Source organism: Pseudoliparis swirei, chromosome 11, assembly GCF_029220125.1.
Source record: "Pseudoliparis swirei isolate HS2019 ecotype Mariana Trench chromosome 11, NWPU_hadal_v1, whole genome shotgun sequence".
Classification (NCBI taxonomy): Eukaryota; Metazoa; Chordata; class Actinopteri; order Perciformes; family Liparidae; genus Pseudoliparis; species Pseudoliparis swirei.
Genome location: NC_079398.1, coordinates 4454483 through 4471732, shown reverse-complemented (window position 1 = coordinate 4471732; position 17250 = coordinate 4454483). Strand labels below are relative to the sequence as shown.

Here is a 17250-nt window from a genome sequence, read left to right as displayed (position 1 = left end):
TGCAAGTTTGGTGACGCCGAGATCAAACAAGAGATGTTGTTCCTGATAAGGTGCACATGTCCAAAGTCACAGTAGATAACGATTGAAAATCAAAGCTGAAGTGAAAGTCTCAACCTGTGTGGCGTTCTGAAGTCTGAAGGGAGTTTTTTTTCACAGTGTTCTGCTTTTGTGTCACTCAGGATGAAGCTGTTGATCGTTGTTGCTGCGGCTCTGGCCGTGGCTAGCTGTGCCAGCATTTCTCTGGAAGACCTGGAGTTCCACGCCTGGAAACTCAAGTTTGGTAAGATTATTTTATGAGACCTTCTTGTTTTTATTGTGGTCTGTTGTCAAATATACGATAGCTCTTGTTCAGGTACTGCCCATGAGGCTTACATTTGGAGTGTGTGCTCATTTACCTTTAAAAATAAAATATAAAGCAAGCCTACGGAGACTGCAAGTGGCCTACGATGACGCCATGAGGATATTGTTGAAGGGACGAGGTGGACTAGTCCAGTGAAATGGTTGTGGCTGCAGGAGTCAACACATTTAACGCAGTTTTAAGACATTTAATGCACAAGTTTATCTGCCGGGTTGATGACGCAGAAAATGAGATCATCATGTTTTTATCAAATATAAAATTCAGCACTACAGATACCAGTCCCAGCTGTGGAGACACTGGTACAGCTGTCTATGTATAAAGCATATGTAGTTCTATGTTTGTGTTTTACTTGTCGTTTCGCATGTATTTTATGATGTTTTAATGTTTTTCACTATCTGGACCTAAAGGTCTAAAGTAAAGGTCTTTAGACGTTTATAGTCTACATTGTGTTTGTCAGCTGATGAAGGGAGATTTCCAAACTGGAAAAGGATTTGATTGATTCATAATTCATCACAGATTTTGTTTTTTTCCCCTCTGATTGGCAGCAAGGTCCTATAACTCTATGGCAGAAGACCTTCAACGCAAGGAAATCTGGCTCGCCAACCGCAGACATGTTCTGGTGCACAACATCATGGCAGACCAGGGTATCAAGTCCTACCGCCTCGGCATGACCTACTTTGCTGACATGGTATGCACGGAAAACCTCAAACGTGGTTTCTGCCATCGTTCGGCGTTGAACGTCCTCCTTTAGTGACAAACTGTCGACAATGCCATTCGGTTGCGGTTGGCTTGTGAGGATGCAGTGATTTACATTTGGGATTAATACTGAACTTGGTCCCTCTTCTCCAGGAAAACGAAGAGTACAAACGCCTGATTTCCCAGGGCTGCCTGCTGTCCTTCAACACGTCTCTGCCTCACCACGGCTCTGCTTACCTTCGGCTGCTTGAAGGAGGCGATCTGCCCAACTCTGTTGACTGGAGGAACAAGGGATTCGTCACTGCTGTCAAGGATCAGAAACAGTGCGGCTCCTGCTGGGCCTTCAGTACAGTAAGTACTGCTACAAGTCGGCATCCTCTCTTTTGGTCATGCGGGGAAACTTCACACGACTGACTTCTGGTTCCCGTCTAACTCTTTCAGACCGGCTCACTGGAGGGTCAGAACTTCAGGAAGACAGGGAAGCTGGTGTCTCTGAGCGAGCAGCAGCTGGTCGACTGCTCCGGCGAATATGGCAACATGGGTTGCAATGGAGGCCTGATGGACAACGCCTTCGAGTACATCATAGCCAATGGAGGGATCGACACAGAGGACTCATACCCTTATGAGGCCTTGGTAAACAGAACGCAGTGTGGTTGAAAAAGCTTTACATTGGCAGCATCCATTGTCAGACAGCCATTTGTTATCATCTGTAATAGACCGTGGGTCTCCGGGGCACAAAGTGGACACGCACCAGCGGGTTTCACAGGAAGAACAACGTTTTTATTGAGTCTTCGGCTCCCAGGACGCTGCTGCTCTGCTGACAGGTCCTTCTCTCCCGCTCCCTCGCTAGCTCTGTACATATATTGGACAGAAAACACACCTAATTTGGTGCAGCTGAGGCCACTTTGCCACTCCGGCACCGTTCCTCGAGCCACACCCCCGCTTCCCCCCGCTCTGCAGCTGTGCTTCCGCACCCCCCGCTGCCACATCATCATACTAAAATGCTAAGATTTGAAGATGGAAATCGACCCATCCAGACAGTTTTTAAATCACATCTCTGCATATAAGAGATGTACAATAGTGCCATCTTGTGGAGGAAAGGAATAGTTGTCCACAACAGACTTTCAATGCGAGGCCGTCTCATTGACAAGTCCATCAAAACAGTAAAAGGAACGCTCATGAAAACTCTTGAAAACTGTTTTCATTGCTTGTGTGCGAACATTTGGCGTCTGGACATCTGGACGTCTGGACACCCACAAACTGTGAGATGATACAACCCTCAGTTTGCGAGATCAGAATCTTTAGCAATCCATTCAGATTTGGCTCACCTTCCTATTTCATGCAGGTTTAGTATAATATACCGATACTGTGGGTATATAACAGAGATTATGACCAATGTTTTCACCCAAGTCACCAAATTACATACTGGACCCAATGACACAAGCCACATATGTGCTATGTGGATATGAGACAAATCAGGAATAATACACTTTATTGAGACCTTTCCCTTTCTCCTTTCTCCCTTCTCACAAGATGGTGTGCTAACTACTGTGGATCTTTCTGCCAAAAACATGTTTTCCTTCTCTCGTTTAGGATGGCCGGTGCCGTTACAATCCTGCCAGCGGTGCCACATGCTCAGGCAACAGCGTGAGGCCGACCTGAAGGAGGCTGTGGCCACCATCGGACCTGTGTCTGTGACCATTGATGCTTCTCATATGTCCTTCCAGCTGTACGAATCAGGTGAACAGTTGTAAAGTTATGGCGCTGCGTTGCTTCTGCCAGAAATACTCTCATCAAATGCAAGACAGAATAGGATATACTGGTCTTCCTTTTACACATCCACGCCGATCTAATGTGGTTTTGTGTTTGTAGGAGTGTATGATGAGCCAGCGTGCAGCAGCACAGAGTTGGACCACGGTGTTCTGGCTGTGGGTTATGGGACTGACAACGGACGTGACTACTGGCTGGTCAAGAACAGGTAAACAACCAAACCTGCTGCTCTTTAAAAAGGTTGAACTGCCTTCCTGAATTCCATTCACTTCTGTTGTCTCTACATGCTGCTCGTATTTGTGCTCACGATTCTCTACATAGAGCAACTGAATATTGGGTAATGTGTGTGTTTCTGTAGCTGGGGCCTCGTATGGGGAGACATGGGCTACATCATGATGACCAGGAACAAACGCAACCAGTGTGGCATTGCTACTGCATTCAGCTACCCTCTGGTCTGAGCAGGTGAGAGTTAACCAAATACTTTTGAAATTACATTTCTGTGTCTGCACAGACGTACCTGAAATGACGTGTGTGTGTGTGAGTGTGTGTGTGTCTGCACTGCACTCTGCAGTTTAATGTCCATTCACTGGTATTCACGGTTCATGTTTTTTTTCTTCTTTTTTTCAGGTCCAGGACATTCCTCAGTACGGAGAAAAGTGACCAATTATTTACTTAATTAAATGAAGAAACCGAGTTATGGAGCTTTTGTGGTTCCATGGATATGTGTAGGATCCTTCTGCACTAGTCAAGGATTTAGGTTGGATTAAGATTGTAAACAAAATGTAAAGACAAATAAAAATAACTTAAACATGTTTGAGTTTATTATTGTGTTGCTTTTTTGGGGGCTCTAGAGAATGCAGTCCATCTCAAGTTTGGTGCACTGCTTTGGTGCAGATTAATACAAAATCTCCAAAACTATTGGATGTATTGCCACGATGTGTTGTCATGTGCTGTTCCCATTGTTGTGCCACTATGGGTCTACATTTAATTTTTTTAGTAGAATGTCTCTCCATCCATGAAGCCGTATAGTTTGCATCGGATGCTTAGAATTCACAGTTAAAGTTAATCAAAGGTCAACAGAAACTGCTGTGACAGGTTGAGCATTTATTGGATGGATTGCCACAAAGTTATTGCAGACAGTCACGTCCCCCTTGAAAAGACTTTAGGCAAATATAAACTTAAGATGTGTTTACTTTTATTTATTTGTAAGATTTCGGGGAATGGGATGTCAACTGCTTTGTCATGGTAATGGCGAACATGTGTGCTTGTGACAGACGGGAGTTCTGAATGACCGCACACAGGACTGATGCATCTGCACACATGCACACACACAGGCACACACACACACACACACACACACACACACACACACACACACACACACACACACACACACACACACACACACACACACACACACAGCTGACAGCAGCTGAAGGAAGGACTTGTGGTTCCTCTCCTCAGACACTGGGGAGGAACCAGCCGGTGGCTGAAGGAGCTGCAGAGCTGCTAGAGCGTCCTGCATGGGGTGGGAATTAATGTACTTTAATTGAATTATTGACCCACTATTACATGTGGGGGAGCTGTGTTTACGTACTAAACAGGAACGATGTAGAGCAAAGCCTAAGGAAATACCGCCCTCTCCTGGTGAGGGGTTAACACTGCAAAAACCAGCTGGAATAAGAATGAGGACTTGTGTCTCGACACTTTAATCTGAGTGAGGAACACTGCCCCCCAGAGGCTGAGAGCAGCACTACAGAAGCACTGGAGTTGAGAAACGAGATAGAAATGTGGTGATGCATTTAATTAGGTTGATTATCTTCTATAGCTCTTTCATTGGATGGTGGGTATCTACAAACAAAATGTGTTCTTTTTCCTTTAGTGTCCGTTCAAACTAATTTGCTTTGAAAAATAACCATTACTTTCCTGAACAGAACACAACATTTTAAATTAAATTAAATGACATTTATTTTTTGTATAAGTTATTGATGTGTATTAATGGAGCATGATTAATGGAACATGATAAATATGTAGTTAGTGTATTTGGTCTTTGTTGAGCATTATAGTTTAAAATCAAATGGACAGATATGACAAGTAGGACAGGCATGTTGCTGTTATAAGATGTCATATGATGATCATATTTGAAGATCATAGTTTCAAGGCAAGATCTTAAAAAATGTGTGCGTGATGTTCGACCAAAAGTTGTTTTGAAGAAAAAAAACTGGAAGTGAGTATTATCAATTCACAATATTAAACAGCATTTCCCGAAAAGCTGATTTACTGGTATTCATCCCGTAGTCCTCTTTACCAGTAAGACAAACCCTAAGATGACATTTTTGGTCATTATTGGGTCAGTGGGTCATGTGACCGGTTCTTGATGACAGTCACATGATACAGGATACAGTTTCACATTTAATTAAACAAATCTGAAATTCTTAGATTCAAAATGTATGTTATCCAAATTGTATATTTTAATTTTAAATGACTTTATGTGGAAATCATAAACCTGTTCAGGATATTCCATCTTCCACTGAACAGTGTGACTCTCAACCTGTTAGCTGACTAAAAGAACGACCTGATTGGCCGTGACTTTGTGTCTCTGATGGTTAATGTGTACTTTACAGAGCCGCCATAACTGTCATGTGTCAAGCTGAACGAGACACATACAAACTTTTTGGCATGCAGACAAAACACGTGGTAAACAATGTGCAAGTGGTGGCGGACAGACTTTTGCTTTCCCCGTGTAGTTAGTGTGTTTCTGTTTGCCTTATTATAATACACAATGCACGAGCCTCTACACACACAACTGCCTGTCATCTGTGTGTGCACTTTGTTTACAACACATCCTCACATGCTTTACTTGAACCTTTCTTCAGGACAATCACACAGAAACCTTGAGCTGTGAACTTAGAAAGTTTACATCACAAACATGGCACTTTAACACAATAAAACCCTCGAGCTGCTCTTTTCATACACAGTAAATTCCTGAGTGTTAAAAATGAATTATTAAAGTATATTGACTCTTTCGGAGTTCTAACAAAAATAGAGTAAATACAAACAATTTAGCCCCCAGTGTTGGTGTAAATATTCAGAGTTAAACATGTTTGTGTAAAATATACAGTGTTAAAGTGACTTGACTCATTGAGTCATTACAACGAGAGCAAGTTTCTCTAGAAAGCTCCACTCCCTACTTCTCCTTTCGAGTTGAGTTTCATCATGCACATTTTAATTCTTAAAAGAATTTCTCTAAATGACTTTTTTGATATGATATGATATGATATGATATGATATGATGATATGATATTCCTTTATTCGTCCCACAGTGGGAACATTTCAAAAATCACAGCAGCGGTGCACATCAGAGCATCAATGAAAATAAATATAAAACACAAAACTAAATACTAAAAACTAAATACTAAAAACTAAATACGAATACTAATACTAAATATACAGGGGGGAAATAAAGTAAAGTGCAGAGTTTTCCAGGATCTCCAGGATCTGCTGCAGTGTGTTGTGCAGCCTGACAGCAGCTGCAGTGATCTTGTGGTTCCTCCTCAGACACCGGGGAGGAACCAGCTGGTGGCTGAAGGAGCTGCAGAGCTTTGCATTTTACTGTGCATTTTACATCAAATGTTGATATTTCAGCAGAAGCAACATTTTAGAATAACTCTATACTGAATTCAACTTACACTCGAGATGTTTTTGTGTCTTGAGATATCGAACTGCAGACAGCTAACGTATCAATTCAACACTTATGAGTACATTAACACTAAGCCAGTAAACATATGGTCCCTATCTAGATAGTGTTAAAGAGTGAATGTGCATCAGTGGACCAATATCAAGGGGTTGACGGGTTAAATCCCCCCCCTAGTCGATGTGTCCTTGAGCAAAGCACTTAACCCTGAGTTGCTCCCTGTAGCTATACGGTGTGTGAATGTAACAGGATTCTAAGTCACTTTGGATAAAATTGTCAGCTAAATGACATGTGATGAAATGTTAAGTAACACTGAACATAGTGATAACACTTTAGCGTGAACGCAACTCTGGTAAGAGTTATTATAACACGAGTGTCAAATGTAAATAACACTCGTCGTGTTATTTGACACTCGGACTAATGTTAATCAAAATTCACACTTCTCAGTGTAGTGTAGAGTAAAATAATAACTCCTACCAGACTTGCGTTAACTCTGAAATGTTAACACTTTGTTCAGTGTAACTTTAACACTCTGGATGAGGGACCATGTGTTCTCTGGCTGAGTGTTAACACACATTCTTTAAGTGTTAAATCGACACTGACAATTTGACTGTGTAGGCTACTGTATGCCAGCATTTTCCAACATTAGTCTTCTCTGTTTGAGTTCTGTGCTACTTACTCATGGTTGCATCAATATCATCAATCAATATATCATATGTCAAAATATATTAGTCCCAAAGGCCATATTTGTACCAGGACTTTCAATACTTTATTTTGCGAATGAAACTTCTGTATTTTTACTGAAGAACTTTGATGCAGGACTTTTACTTACAATGGAGTATTTTAACATTGTGGTTTTCAGTAAATAATCTTCTTCCACTACTTGTCAATTGTTCTAAGTTCATCTGTATTTTGGCTTTTTCTGACCAAGCAAAAACAGTGTTATAAACTAGAATGGGCACTCGGTAGTAGGGTTGGGTACCGAAACCCGTAATCAATATCACAACCGTCAATACCGACCCGGTATACAACCGAAGCGCCAGCAACGCACATTTCGGTGCTTCTTTCCGGTGCCTGAGCCGATTGAAATTGAAAAAAACTATTGTTGTGAACTTCTCTGGTGACTCCGCCCTGTCAGCAGGTTGCGATAGCCTATCATATTTAAGTTTGACAGCGGAGGCTGCGTCATGTGTGACGGCGTGAGCCCGTGTGGAGCACACCAGCGTCAGGCTGGACGCGATGGGGAGACAGTCACCGGTCCCCCTGAACACGTGGAGACCGATTATGACGAGCAGCCTTAACTCAGATTTGTACCGTAACGTTGATTGCAAGTCTTGCATTCATAAAAGTAGCCCAAGAAATAATAAATTAGCCATTATAACCATGTTTAAGCTAGCTCGTAGCTAGCGCGAGCTACGAGCGTGACAGTCTGCTCGCAGATGTGTTGATGTCCAGGAATATAATGACGGAGGAATAAAGACCGTGGAGCGTCACTTTGTTTCAGTGTAACTCGCTGTCAGAAGCAACACTTTATTTGTCACGTGTCATCTTCAGTCCCTCTGATTGGTTGTTCTCTTTGCCCATCAAAACGGTGACAGGATTAACCCTATAAAGTCTGCACATGACAATACATATCACATATAATGGAGAACATATCTTGTGTATGTTAACAGTCTGATATCCGTTGTGTGTCAGTGCTCCATGATAACGGCTTCTACAGGTAATATGGCCGAAGAGATTTTTAATGTCCTCATTGTGCGTTTAAAAAAAAAGTATCGGTTCAGGCACCGTTTAGGCACCGGTATCGTTTTAAAAGTACCGGTTTAGCACCGGTATCGGAAAAAACCCAAACGATACCCATCCCTACTCGGTAGAGCGGATACCTTCGCATATCACAAGATTGGGCATTGCATTATGAACATGTTGGCATTAGTTGCATGCCAATTGGATAAAAATTGACCGCTATGGTAAAAAGAAGATTTTGACCTTTCCATGACCTTGACCTTTGACCCGATTGATCCCAAAATCTAATCAAATGGCCCCCAGATAATAAGCAATCATCCCACCAAATTTCATGCGATTCAAGAAGATTTTTACCTTTTCATGACCTTGACCTTGACCTTTGACCAGATCGATCCCAAAATCTAATCAAATGGTCCCCGGATAATAACCAATAATCCCACCAAATTTCATGCGATTCAAGAAGATTTTTACCTTTTCATGACCTTGACCTTGACCTTTGACCCGATCGATCCCAAAATCTAATCAAATGGTCCCCGGATAATAACCAATCATCCCACCAAATTTCATGCAATTCGGTTTAAAACTGTTTTTGTTATGCGAATAACACGCATACAAATAAATAAATAAACTAGAACTGGCTTTTCGGTGAGCGCATACCATATATCACAAGATTGGGCATTGAATTATGAACATTTTGGCATTAGTTGCATGCCAATTGGACAAAAATGTATTGTGCTATGGTAAAAAAAAGATGTTGACCTTTCCATGACCTTGACCTTGACCTTTGACCCGATTGATCCCAAAATCTAATCAAATGGTCCCCAGATAATAACCAATCATCCCACCAAATTCCATGTGATTCAAGAAGATTTGACCTGTTCATGACCTTTAACCTTGACCTTTGACCCGATCGATTCCAAAATCTAATCAACTGGTCCCCGGATAATAAACAATCATCCCACCAAATTTCATGCGATTCGGTTCAATACTTTTTGAGTTCTGCGAAAGATTTTGACCTGTTCATGACCTTTGACCTTGACCTTTGACCCGATCGATCCCAAAATCTAATCAACTGGTCCCCGGATAATAAACAATCATCCCACCAAATTGCATGCGATTCGGTTCAATACTTTTTGAGTTTTGCGAATAACACGCATACAAATAAATAAATAAATAAATAAATGAATAAATACACAGCGATCAAAACATAACCTTCCGGCATTTTCAATGCGAAGGTAATAAATACACGGCGATCAAAACATAACCTTCTGCATTTTCAATGCGAAGGTAATAATGAATCGCAGCAGCTCTGTTTCTGCTCTTTTTTCGCTTTGGGCAATTAGTAATTCTTTTTCTGGATTTATATGAAGGATGTGAAGCATTTCTACAAACACTAACAACAGCACAACTTGTGTGTTTGAGAAACTGCAGACTAACAGGCAGAAACACGAGGAGTTGATGAGTTCAATGACATCTCTAAACTTTTAGCTGAGCTCTGAGTTTTTCAGCGTCTCTATGGTCTTAAGTATTGTCATGAGCTGAAAGCCTTGTGACTAGGGATGGGTATCGTTAGGATTTTATCGATACTGATACCGATACCGGTATTGCTTATCGGTATCGGTATTTTTCGATACTCTTATCGATACTTTTCAATAATTTGGTGCTCAAAATTATAGACATGAATACAAGATGTGAAGATTAAACAGTTATATTATTGATATTGTCTTGCAGAAGTAACTGTATAACTTACATTAGCTTCTCAGAAGCAGACAAAAATAAATATAATAACTTAAAGGGGCCTGGCTCTCCCTATCATGCTTTTTGGAGTTTTCCCTCAAACAGAGGATGAAAATTTTTTGTAACATTAATGCATGGAAACATGTCCCAGAATGAAAACTAAATACTGCACTCAACAGTTTTTGTTTAAAAAGATAAGCATGTTCACTTTCTCCGGGAGAAGCCGAGATCTCTCCTTACTGAGAGTGTTGCCAGCTGTGGAGAACACTCTTTCAGAAGGCGTTGAGGAGGCTTGAACACAGAGGTAGGTGGTGGAGAGCTGAGAGAGGACAGGAAAAGTTTCCTTCTTTCTCCACCACCAGTGGACAGGGTCTTCTGATGTAGGGATGGGAAGGAGGCCTCTGTAGACGGACAGCTCATTCCTGATGTTCTCGAGGATTGTTGGCGCTGTTGTTTCCTGTTGAATAAGGCTCCTCCAGCTCTTTATCCTCTTCAGCGAAGAGTTCCTCCAGTGCAGAGACCCTGGGTTTCTTGACAACATGAGGCTGAAATATAATATTTACCATGTAAATGTATTCAGGCTTATTGCTTTTGTTAGAACATATAGCATTGGTATTACAGAATCATGTCTTACTTACATTTTCCACCTCCTCCTCTTCATCCTCTTCATCCTCGTCCACTTCCACTTCCTGAGCCTCCACTGGCACTGCATCCTCCTCTCCTAACATCTGAGAGGGATATCAACATATTAATGTTGCTATGCACATTATTGCAATACAAATAAAAATACACTGTAGTAAACATTGCAAACTTTTCTTAAATATGTAATTTTGATAAATACTTACTTCCCTCAATGCTGCTGCCTTCAGTCGTTCCCAAACTTCATCAGAAGAACTCAGCTTTCCCTTGAATCTTGGATCCATAAGAGTGGCCTCCTCCAGAAAGGCCATTATGTCATGATCCTGTACACAAGAAAATAATAACACTTCACATAACACTTCACAGTGAGGGAGGGAGGGTATATATCGTTACTCATTATTAGGGAAAGATATGCAGCTGTACCTGGTAACGTTTGGAGAGGTCACCCCAGACCTTTTCTTTACCGTACACAAATGTGGAATCCTCCTCTTTGACAGTTAAGTGGGTCTTCAGTTTTTGCAGAATGGAATTATCTGGCCACATGTAGAAGACTTGTCGCTTGACACACACAGGGTACTTGTATACAGCATGCGCATCAGACTGACAAAGTCCTCAGCCCTCCTGAAGTCTTCATCTGTGATCTCTTCAAGTCTGATATTAAATTACAAAATTATAATGTATACTGTATTGACCATTTAGTTATACAATAATTTGTTTATATCATGACATGGATTTTCTTCATCCTGACAAGAATGAACTATTTTTTAAAGACTTATTATAATAGCATTATTATGTTTGCTTAGACCATTAATTAATTCATACCTGTCTCTCTTCATGAGCTTTTGTACCTGGGTCCAAGAATGCTGCCTGTATTGCAGGATATTGCTCCACAAATCTCTCCACCATGAGATAAAGAGAATTCCAGCGGGTTTTGACATCAAGGACCACAGAATGGTCAGGCAGGCCTGAAATAGATAAATGATGACCAATTAAAATGTATTTATTCCTCCTGTCCTGTCTGAATTACACTGAAACAATGAGGCAAAGTTTCTTACCCAGGAGACGCTGCTTCTCTTTGAAAATGGTCTTAATCATTGAGGATCTTTTGATCCAAACGATCACATCCCGGATCCTTGCTGACCACTTGGAGATAGCTTGCACATTGTAAACCTTTTGTGCCCCTAGGTTTAGAGAATGCGCAAAGCATCCAAGCTTTTTTGTTTGTAGCTGTCGTACAGCCACATCCATATTTGGAGCGTTGTCGACAGTTACGGCGACGACCTTCTGTCTCACCCCAAATTCAGCCAGGACTTCATCTATTTGTTCAGCAACAACAGGCCCACTCTGAGACTCATATACTGCCTGTGTCTTAAGGACTTTCTGCTTCAACTGGCCTTGGTTAATGTAGTGGAGCGTGACCGTTATGTAGTGGTCCTGTGTAATACTGGTCCACCCATCACTTGTAATGGCAACTTTTTCCACACTGGCAAGCTCTGCCCTCAGGTTCTCTTTTCGATGTTATACCAAGCAGGTATGAGTGTGTTGGACAGAGTGTCTCTGGAAGGGGTGGTAATTAGGGTTAAGGGCTGTGGTCATCTCCTACAGTTGGAAAAATAGCAACAAGCATACATATTTAATTATATACATGTATATTGTAATTTATTACATCAGTTAAACTGAATAACTTACTACACTCTGTAAATAATATGTTACATCTTTGCACTTCTGTTTATATGCTACCTGCCATACTCTATGCTGTAGATTTTCAGAACATCCAATTTAAGAAGTAACATAGAGTGCAAGAATGCTCACAACGTCGTAGTCTGCTTATATTCAACACAGAAGAAAACGTTGGGCAAGTCAAAACTAGGGCTAACTTACCTAACAATTAGATAGCGATTTATGCTAAGCCAGCTACGGCTACCAAACGTACCTAAACCAACTGGACTCCACTGTACTGAAGGGCTGCATATCCTTCACAATATACTTTGCGATAGCCCTATGACATGTTGCTTTCTGATCCTGTGTCATTGTCCTCGTTTAGCTATAGAGAATGGAGAGGCCACCGCTGTCTGACTTCTCCTAACATTCTCCTGTGTGGATGCTGTCGCTGTTGCTGCTGCTTGACTGGCGTTGTCTATGGGATTATTTGGGGACATACATTAGAAGTTGCTTGATGGCTCGAGTTAATAATTGTAGAGTTATAAACAAAACAAATGTTACCTTCACGTGTCGAAGTCGAGGCAGCCGCCGCAACTCGCACCAGGTTGCACTGAGGAGGAAGACGTTGCTGTTGTGCTAATGCTAGCACTATTAGCACTAGCATTACTAGCAGCCACAGTGTTTACTAGGCTGTCAAATATGCTGCACCGTTTGAGATTCAACGTGTCTCGTTTGCAAATGCTTCATCAAGTTGCTTGTGTTACCCCCTTTACAAGCAACGACTTGAGTACAAAGATTGCACTTTGCACTATCGCCACTCAATTTTTGAAAGTGCACCCAGACCTTTGATCGCTTCGCTCTGTCCGCCATGACTGCGGGAGTCTCACAGTCACAACACAAATCACAACAATGATAAGAGCGCGCCGATGGCCAATCAGAGGGGTCTCAAACCGGGATGAGGGTCACGTAATATACCGATAGCAGCACCGTATGTCCAGCGGCTTAACGGTAAACCGATACCGTCAAATCAGGTACCGGTATTGACTTAGTACCGGTTCTCGGTACCCATCCCTACTTGTGACAGACAGGCAGCAACGAGATCCATGCATAGCTTATATAATATGAATAAAGAGTTCATCAGAACTACAATTCAGACTTTGGTCGCTGTCATGTGAGGACAAAGTAAATTCCTGGCTCTGGTTTCTACTTCTTTCTTCCACATCTCCTTTTGTGTGTTTCACTGGCAAATTATACATTCATTTTCCTGAGAATCTTGACAAGTTCAAACTTGCAGAGCAAATCAAAACTGAAAACAGGATGTGAAAACAGGAAGCAAAGGGAATCTTGAACCACAGAGTTTAATTGAGTAATTTTTCTGCGTTAACATTTTTTAAAGTTCGCTCAAACCTCTGAAAAAATTTCAGTTTGAGGCAAAAAGTTGTTGAAGCTCAGTATAGTTCAGTAAATATGTACATTTTGACAAGCTTTGTTTAATTTGTTTGAGTCTGTAATTAAATAATGAGGAACAATGACTTTACTGTGGTGCAGTAACAAATGAAAAAGGGGAAATTACTAGATGATAACTTCAAATAAAACCTAATCACTCATGTATATAATTCAAACAAACAGTTTAGCTAAAGTCAAGACATCCAAGAAATAAAAACACCTCCATTAGCTACTAACACACTCTTCAGAGTGCACTATTTCAGTTGGTAAGCATTCCAGTAAAATCGGCACTTGTGTGTTATTGTATCTATGTGTCTATTTTCTCTTTTTTAAATTTCCCCTCACTAAGTGACTAAAATCCGCAAATCTCTTCAGTGGTCAGTTCACAGACAGTGTTTCTTACTTTTGTGAAATTCCCAAACAACAAACTGCTGAGTCGCTGATATGGAGTGCATAACCACCATGTGTATTTCCCGAAAGAATGGCATTACGACAACTTCTATTAATGCATAACTTACCCATCCCTTTTTTATTTCTCTCTCTTCCTTTTCCGTTCTTGAGTGGCCGACTGCCACCTGACCGAGCGCACGTCATAACATGAAGTCTGCTATAAAAGGATGTCTCTCTAGTGGAGTCCTGCATCTTCCACAGGTGGACAAACCTTCAAATCTTGTCTTATCAAAGTAGAAGCAGGTAAGCGGCTACAGCGGAGACACATACACACACAAGAAGGGATTTCCTGTAATGCAAGTGCGGTGACGCCGAGGTCAAACAAGAGATTTTGTTCCTGATACGGTGCACATGTCCAAAGTCACAGTAGATAACGATTGAAAATCAAAGCTGAAGTGAAAGTCTCAACCTGTGTGGCGTTCTGAAGTCTGAAGGGAGTTTTCTTTTACAGTGTTCTGCTTTTGTGTCACTCAGGATGAAGCTGTTGATCGTTGTTGCCGCGGCTCTGGCCGTGGCTAGCTGTGCCAGCATTTCTCTGGAAGACCTGGAGTTCCACGCCTGGAAACTCAAGTTTGGTAAGATTATTTTATGAGACCTTCTTGTTTTTATTGTGGTCTGTTGTCAAATATACACTAGCTCTTGTTCAGGTACTGCCCATGAGGCTTACATTTGGAGTGTGTGCTCATTTACCTTTAAAAATAAAATATAAAGCAAGCCTACGGAGACTGCAAGTGGCCTACGATGACGTCATGAGGATATTGTTGAAGAGACAAATATCTTCAGTGGCTGCAGGAGTCAACACATTTAACGCAGTTTTAAGAAATTTAATGCACAAGTTTATCTGCCGGGTTGATGACTCAGAAAATGAGATCATCATGTTTTTATCAAAGATAAAATTCAGCACTACAGATACCAGTCCCAGCTGTGGAGACACTGGTACAGCTGTCTATGTATAAAGCATGTGTAGTTCTATGTTTGTGTTTTACTTGTAGTTTTGTATGTATTTTATTATGTTTTAATGTTTTCCACTATCTGGACCTTGAGTCTGTAATAAAAGTTTGATTTAATTTACACCAAAGCCACAATAGCTAAAGGTCTAAAGTAAAGGTCTTTAGAAGTTTACAGTCTGCATTGTGTTTGTCAGCTGATGAAGGGAGATTTCCAAACTGGAAAAGGATTTGATTGATTCATAATTCATCACAGATTTTGTTTTTTCCCCTCTGATTGGCAGCAAGGTCCTATAACTCTATGGCAGAAGAGCTTCAACGCAAGGAAATCTGGCTCGCCAACCGCAAACATGTTCTGGTGCACAACATCATGGCAGACCAGGGTATCAAGTCCTACCGCCTCGGCATGACCTACTTTGCTGACATGGTATGCACGGAAAACCTCAAACGTGGTTTCTGCCATCGTTCGGCGTTGAACGTCCTCCTTTAGTGACGAACTGTCGACAATGCCATTCGGTTGCGGTCGGCTTGTGAGGATGCAGTGATTTACATTTGGGATTAATGCTGAACTTGGTCCCTCTTCTCCAGGAAAACGAAGAGTACAAACGCCTGATTTCCCAGGGCTGCCTGCTGTCCTTCAACACGTCTCTGCCTCACCACGGCTCTGCTTACCTTCGGCTGCCTGAAGGAGGCAATCTGCCCAAAACTGTTGACTGGAGGAAAAAGGGATTCGTCACTGCTGTCAAGGATCAGAAACAGTGCGGCTCCTGCTGGGCCTTCAGTACAGTAAGTACTACGACAAGTCGGCGTCCTCTCTTTTGGTCATGCGGGGAAACTTCACACGACTGACTTCTGGTTCCCGTCTAACTCTTTCAGACCGGCTCACTGGAGGGTCAGACCTTCAGGAAGACGGGGAAGCTGGTGTCTCTGAGCGAGCAGCAGCTGGTCGACTGCTCCGGCGACTATGGCAACATGGGTTGCAATGGAGGCCAGATAGACGCCGCCTTCATGTACATCAAAGCCAATGGAGGGATCGACACAGAGGACTCATACCCTTATGAGGCTAAGGTAAACAGAACGCAGTGTGGTTGAAAAAGCTTTATATTGGCAGCATCCATTGTCAGACAGCCATTTGTTATCATCATACTAAAATGCTAAGATTTGAAGATGGAAATCGACCCATCCAGACAGTTTTAAAATCACAGCTATGCATATAAGAGATGTACAATACTGCCATCTTGTGGAGGAAAGGAATAGTTGTCCACAACAGACTTTCAATGCGAGGCCGTCTCATTGACAAGTCCATCAAAACAGTAAAAGGAACGCTCATGAAAACTCTTGAAAACTGTTTTCATTGCTTGTGTGCAGACATTTGGGCATCTGGACTGTCTACCAACCCACAAACTGTGAGATGATACAACCACTCAGTTTGCCGAGATCAGAATACGATTTAGCAATCCATTCAGATTTGGCTCACCTTCCTATTTCATGCAGGTTTAGTATACTATACCGATACTGTGGGTATATAACAGAGATTTTGACCAATGTTTTCACTCCAAAGTCACCAAATTACATACTGGACCCAATGTGCACAAGCCACATATGTGAGACAAATCAGGAATAATACACTTTATTCGAGACCTTTCTCCCTTTCTCACATGTTTTCCTTCTCTCGTTTAGGATGGCCAGTGCCGTTACAATCCTGCCAACGTCGGTGCCACATGCACAGGCTACGTTAATGTGCAACAAGGCGACGAGGACGACCTGAAGGAGGCTGTGGCCACCATCGGACCTGTGTCTGTGGCCATTGATGCTTCTCATATGTCCTTCCAGCTGTACGAATCAGGTGAACAGTTGTAAATGCTGCGTTGCTTCTTCCAGAAAATACTCTCATCAAATGCAAGACGGAATAGGATATACTGGTCTTCCTTTTAACACATCCACACGCCGATCTAATGTGTGGTTTTGTGTTTGTAGGAGTGTATGATGAGCCAGCGTGCAGCAGCACACTGTTGGACCACGGTGTTCTGGCTGTGGGTTATGGGACTGACAACGGACGTGACTACTGGCTGGTCAAGAACAGGTAAACAACCAAACCTGCTGCTCTT

The 17250-nt window shown here is 41.9% G+C and overlaps 1 protein-coding gene and 1 long non-coding RNA gene across 2 annotated transcripts in view; one reads left to right on the top strand and one right to left on the bottom strand.

The window, feature by feature from the left end:
- The window catches only part of LOC130201592 (uncharacterized), a 29329-nt gene continuing 12079 nt past the window's right edge, over positions 1–17250 (top strand). The window contains exons 1-13 of the mRNA XM_056426661.1: positions 1–50; positions 180–280; positions 904–1046; positions 1208–1405; positions 1496–1687; positions 2782–2794; positions 2927–3032; positions 14670–14770; positions 15427–15569; positions 15731–15928; positions 16019–16210; positions 16823–16988; positions 17120–17225. Of these exons, the coding sequence (XP_056282636.1) occupies positions 34–50; positions 180–280; positions 904–1046; positions 1208–1405; positions 1496–1687; positions 2782–2794; positions 2927–3032; positions 14670–14770; positions 15427–15569; positions 15731–15928; positions 16019–16210; positions 16823–16988; positions 17120–17225 (1676 nt within the window). The 5' untranslated portion in view covers positions 1–33. The remainder of the gene's footprint in view (positions 51–179; positions 281–903; positions 1047–1207; positions 1406–1495; positions 1688–2781; positions 2795–2926; positions 3033–14669; positions 14771–15426; positions 15570–15730; positions 15929–16018; positions 16211–16822; positions 16989–17119; positions 17226–17250) is intronic.
- LOC130201977 (uncharacterized) lies at positions 10475–11099 on the bottom strand. The gene is made up of 4 exons (XR_008833275.1): positions 11061–11099; positions 10844–10960; positions 10637–10726; positions 10475–10543 (listed from the first exon to the last, which is right to left on the bottom strand). It is a non-coding gene; the product is annotated as an uncharacterized LOC130201977 (long non-coding RNA).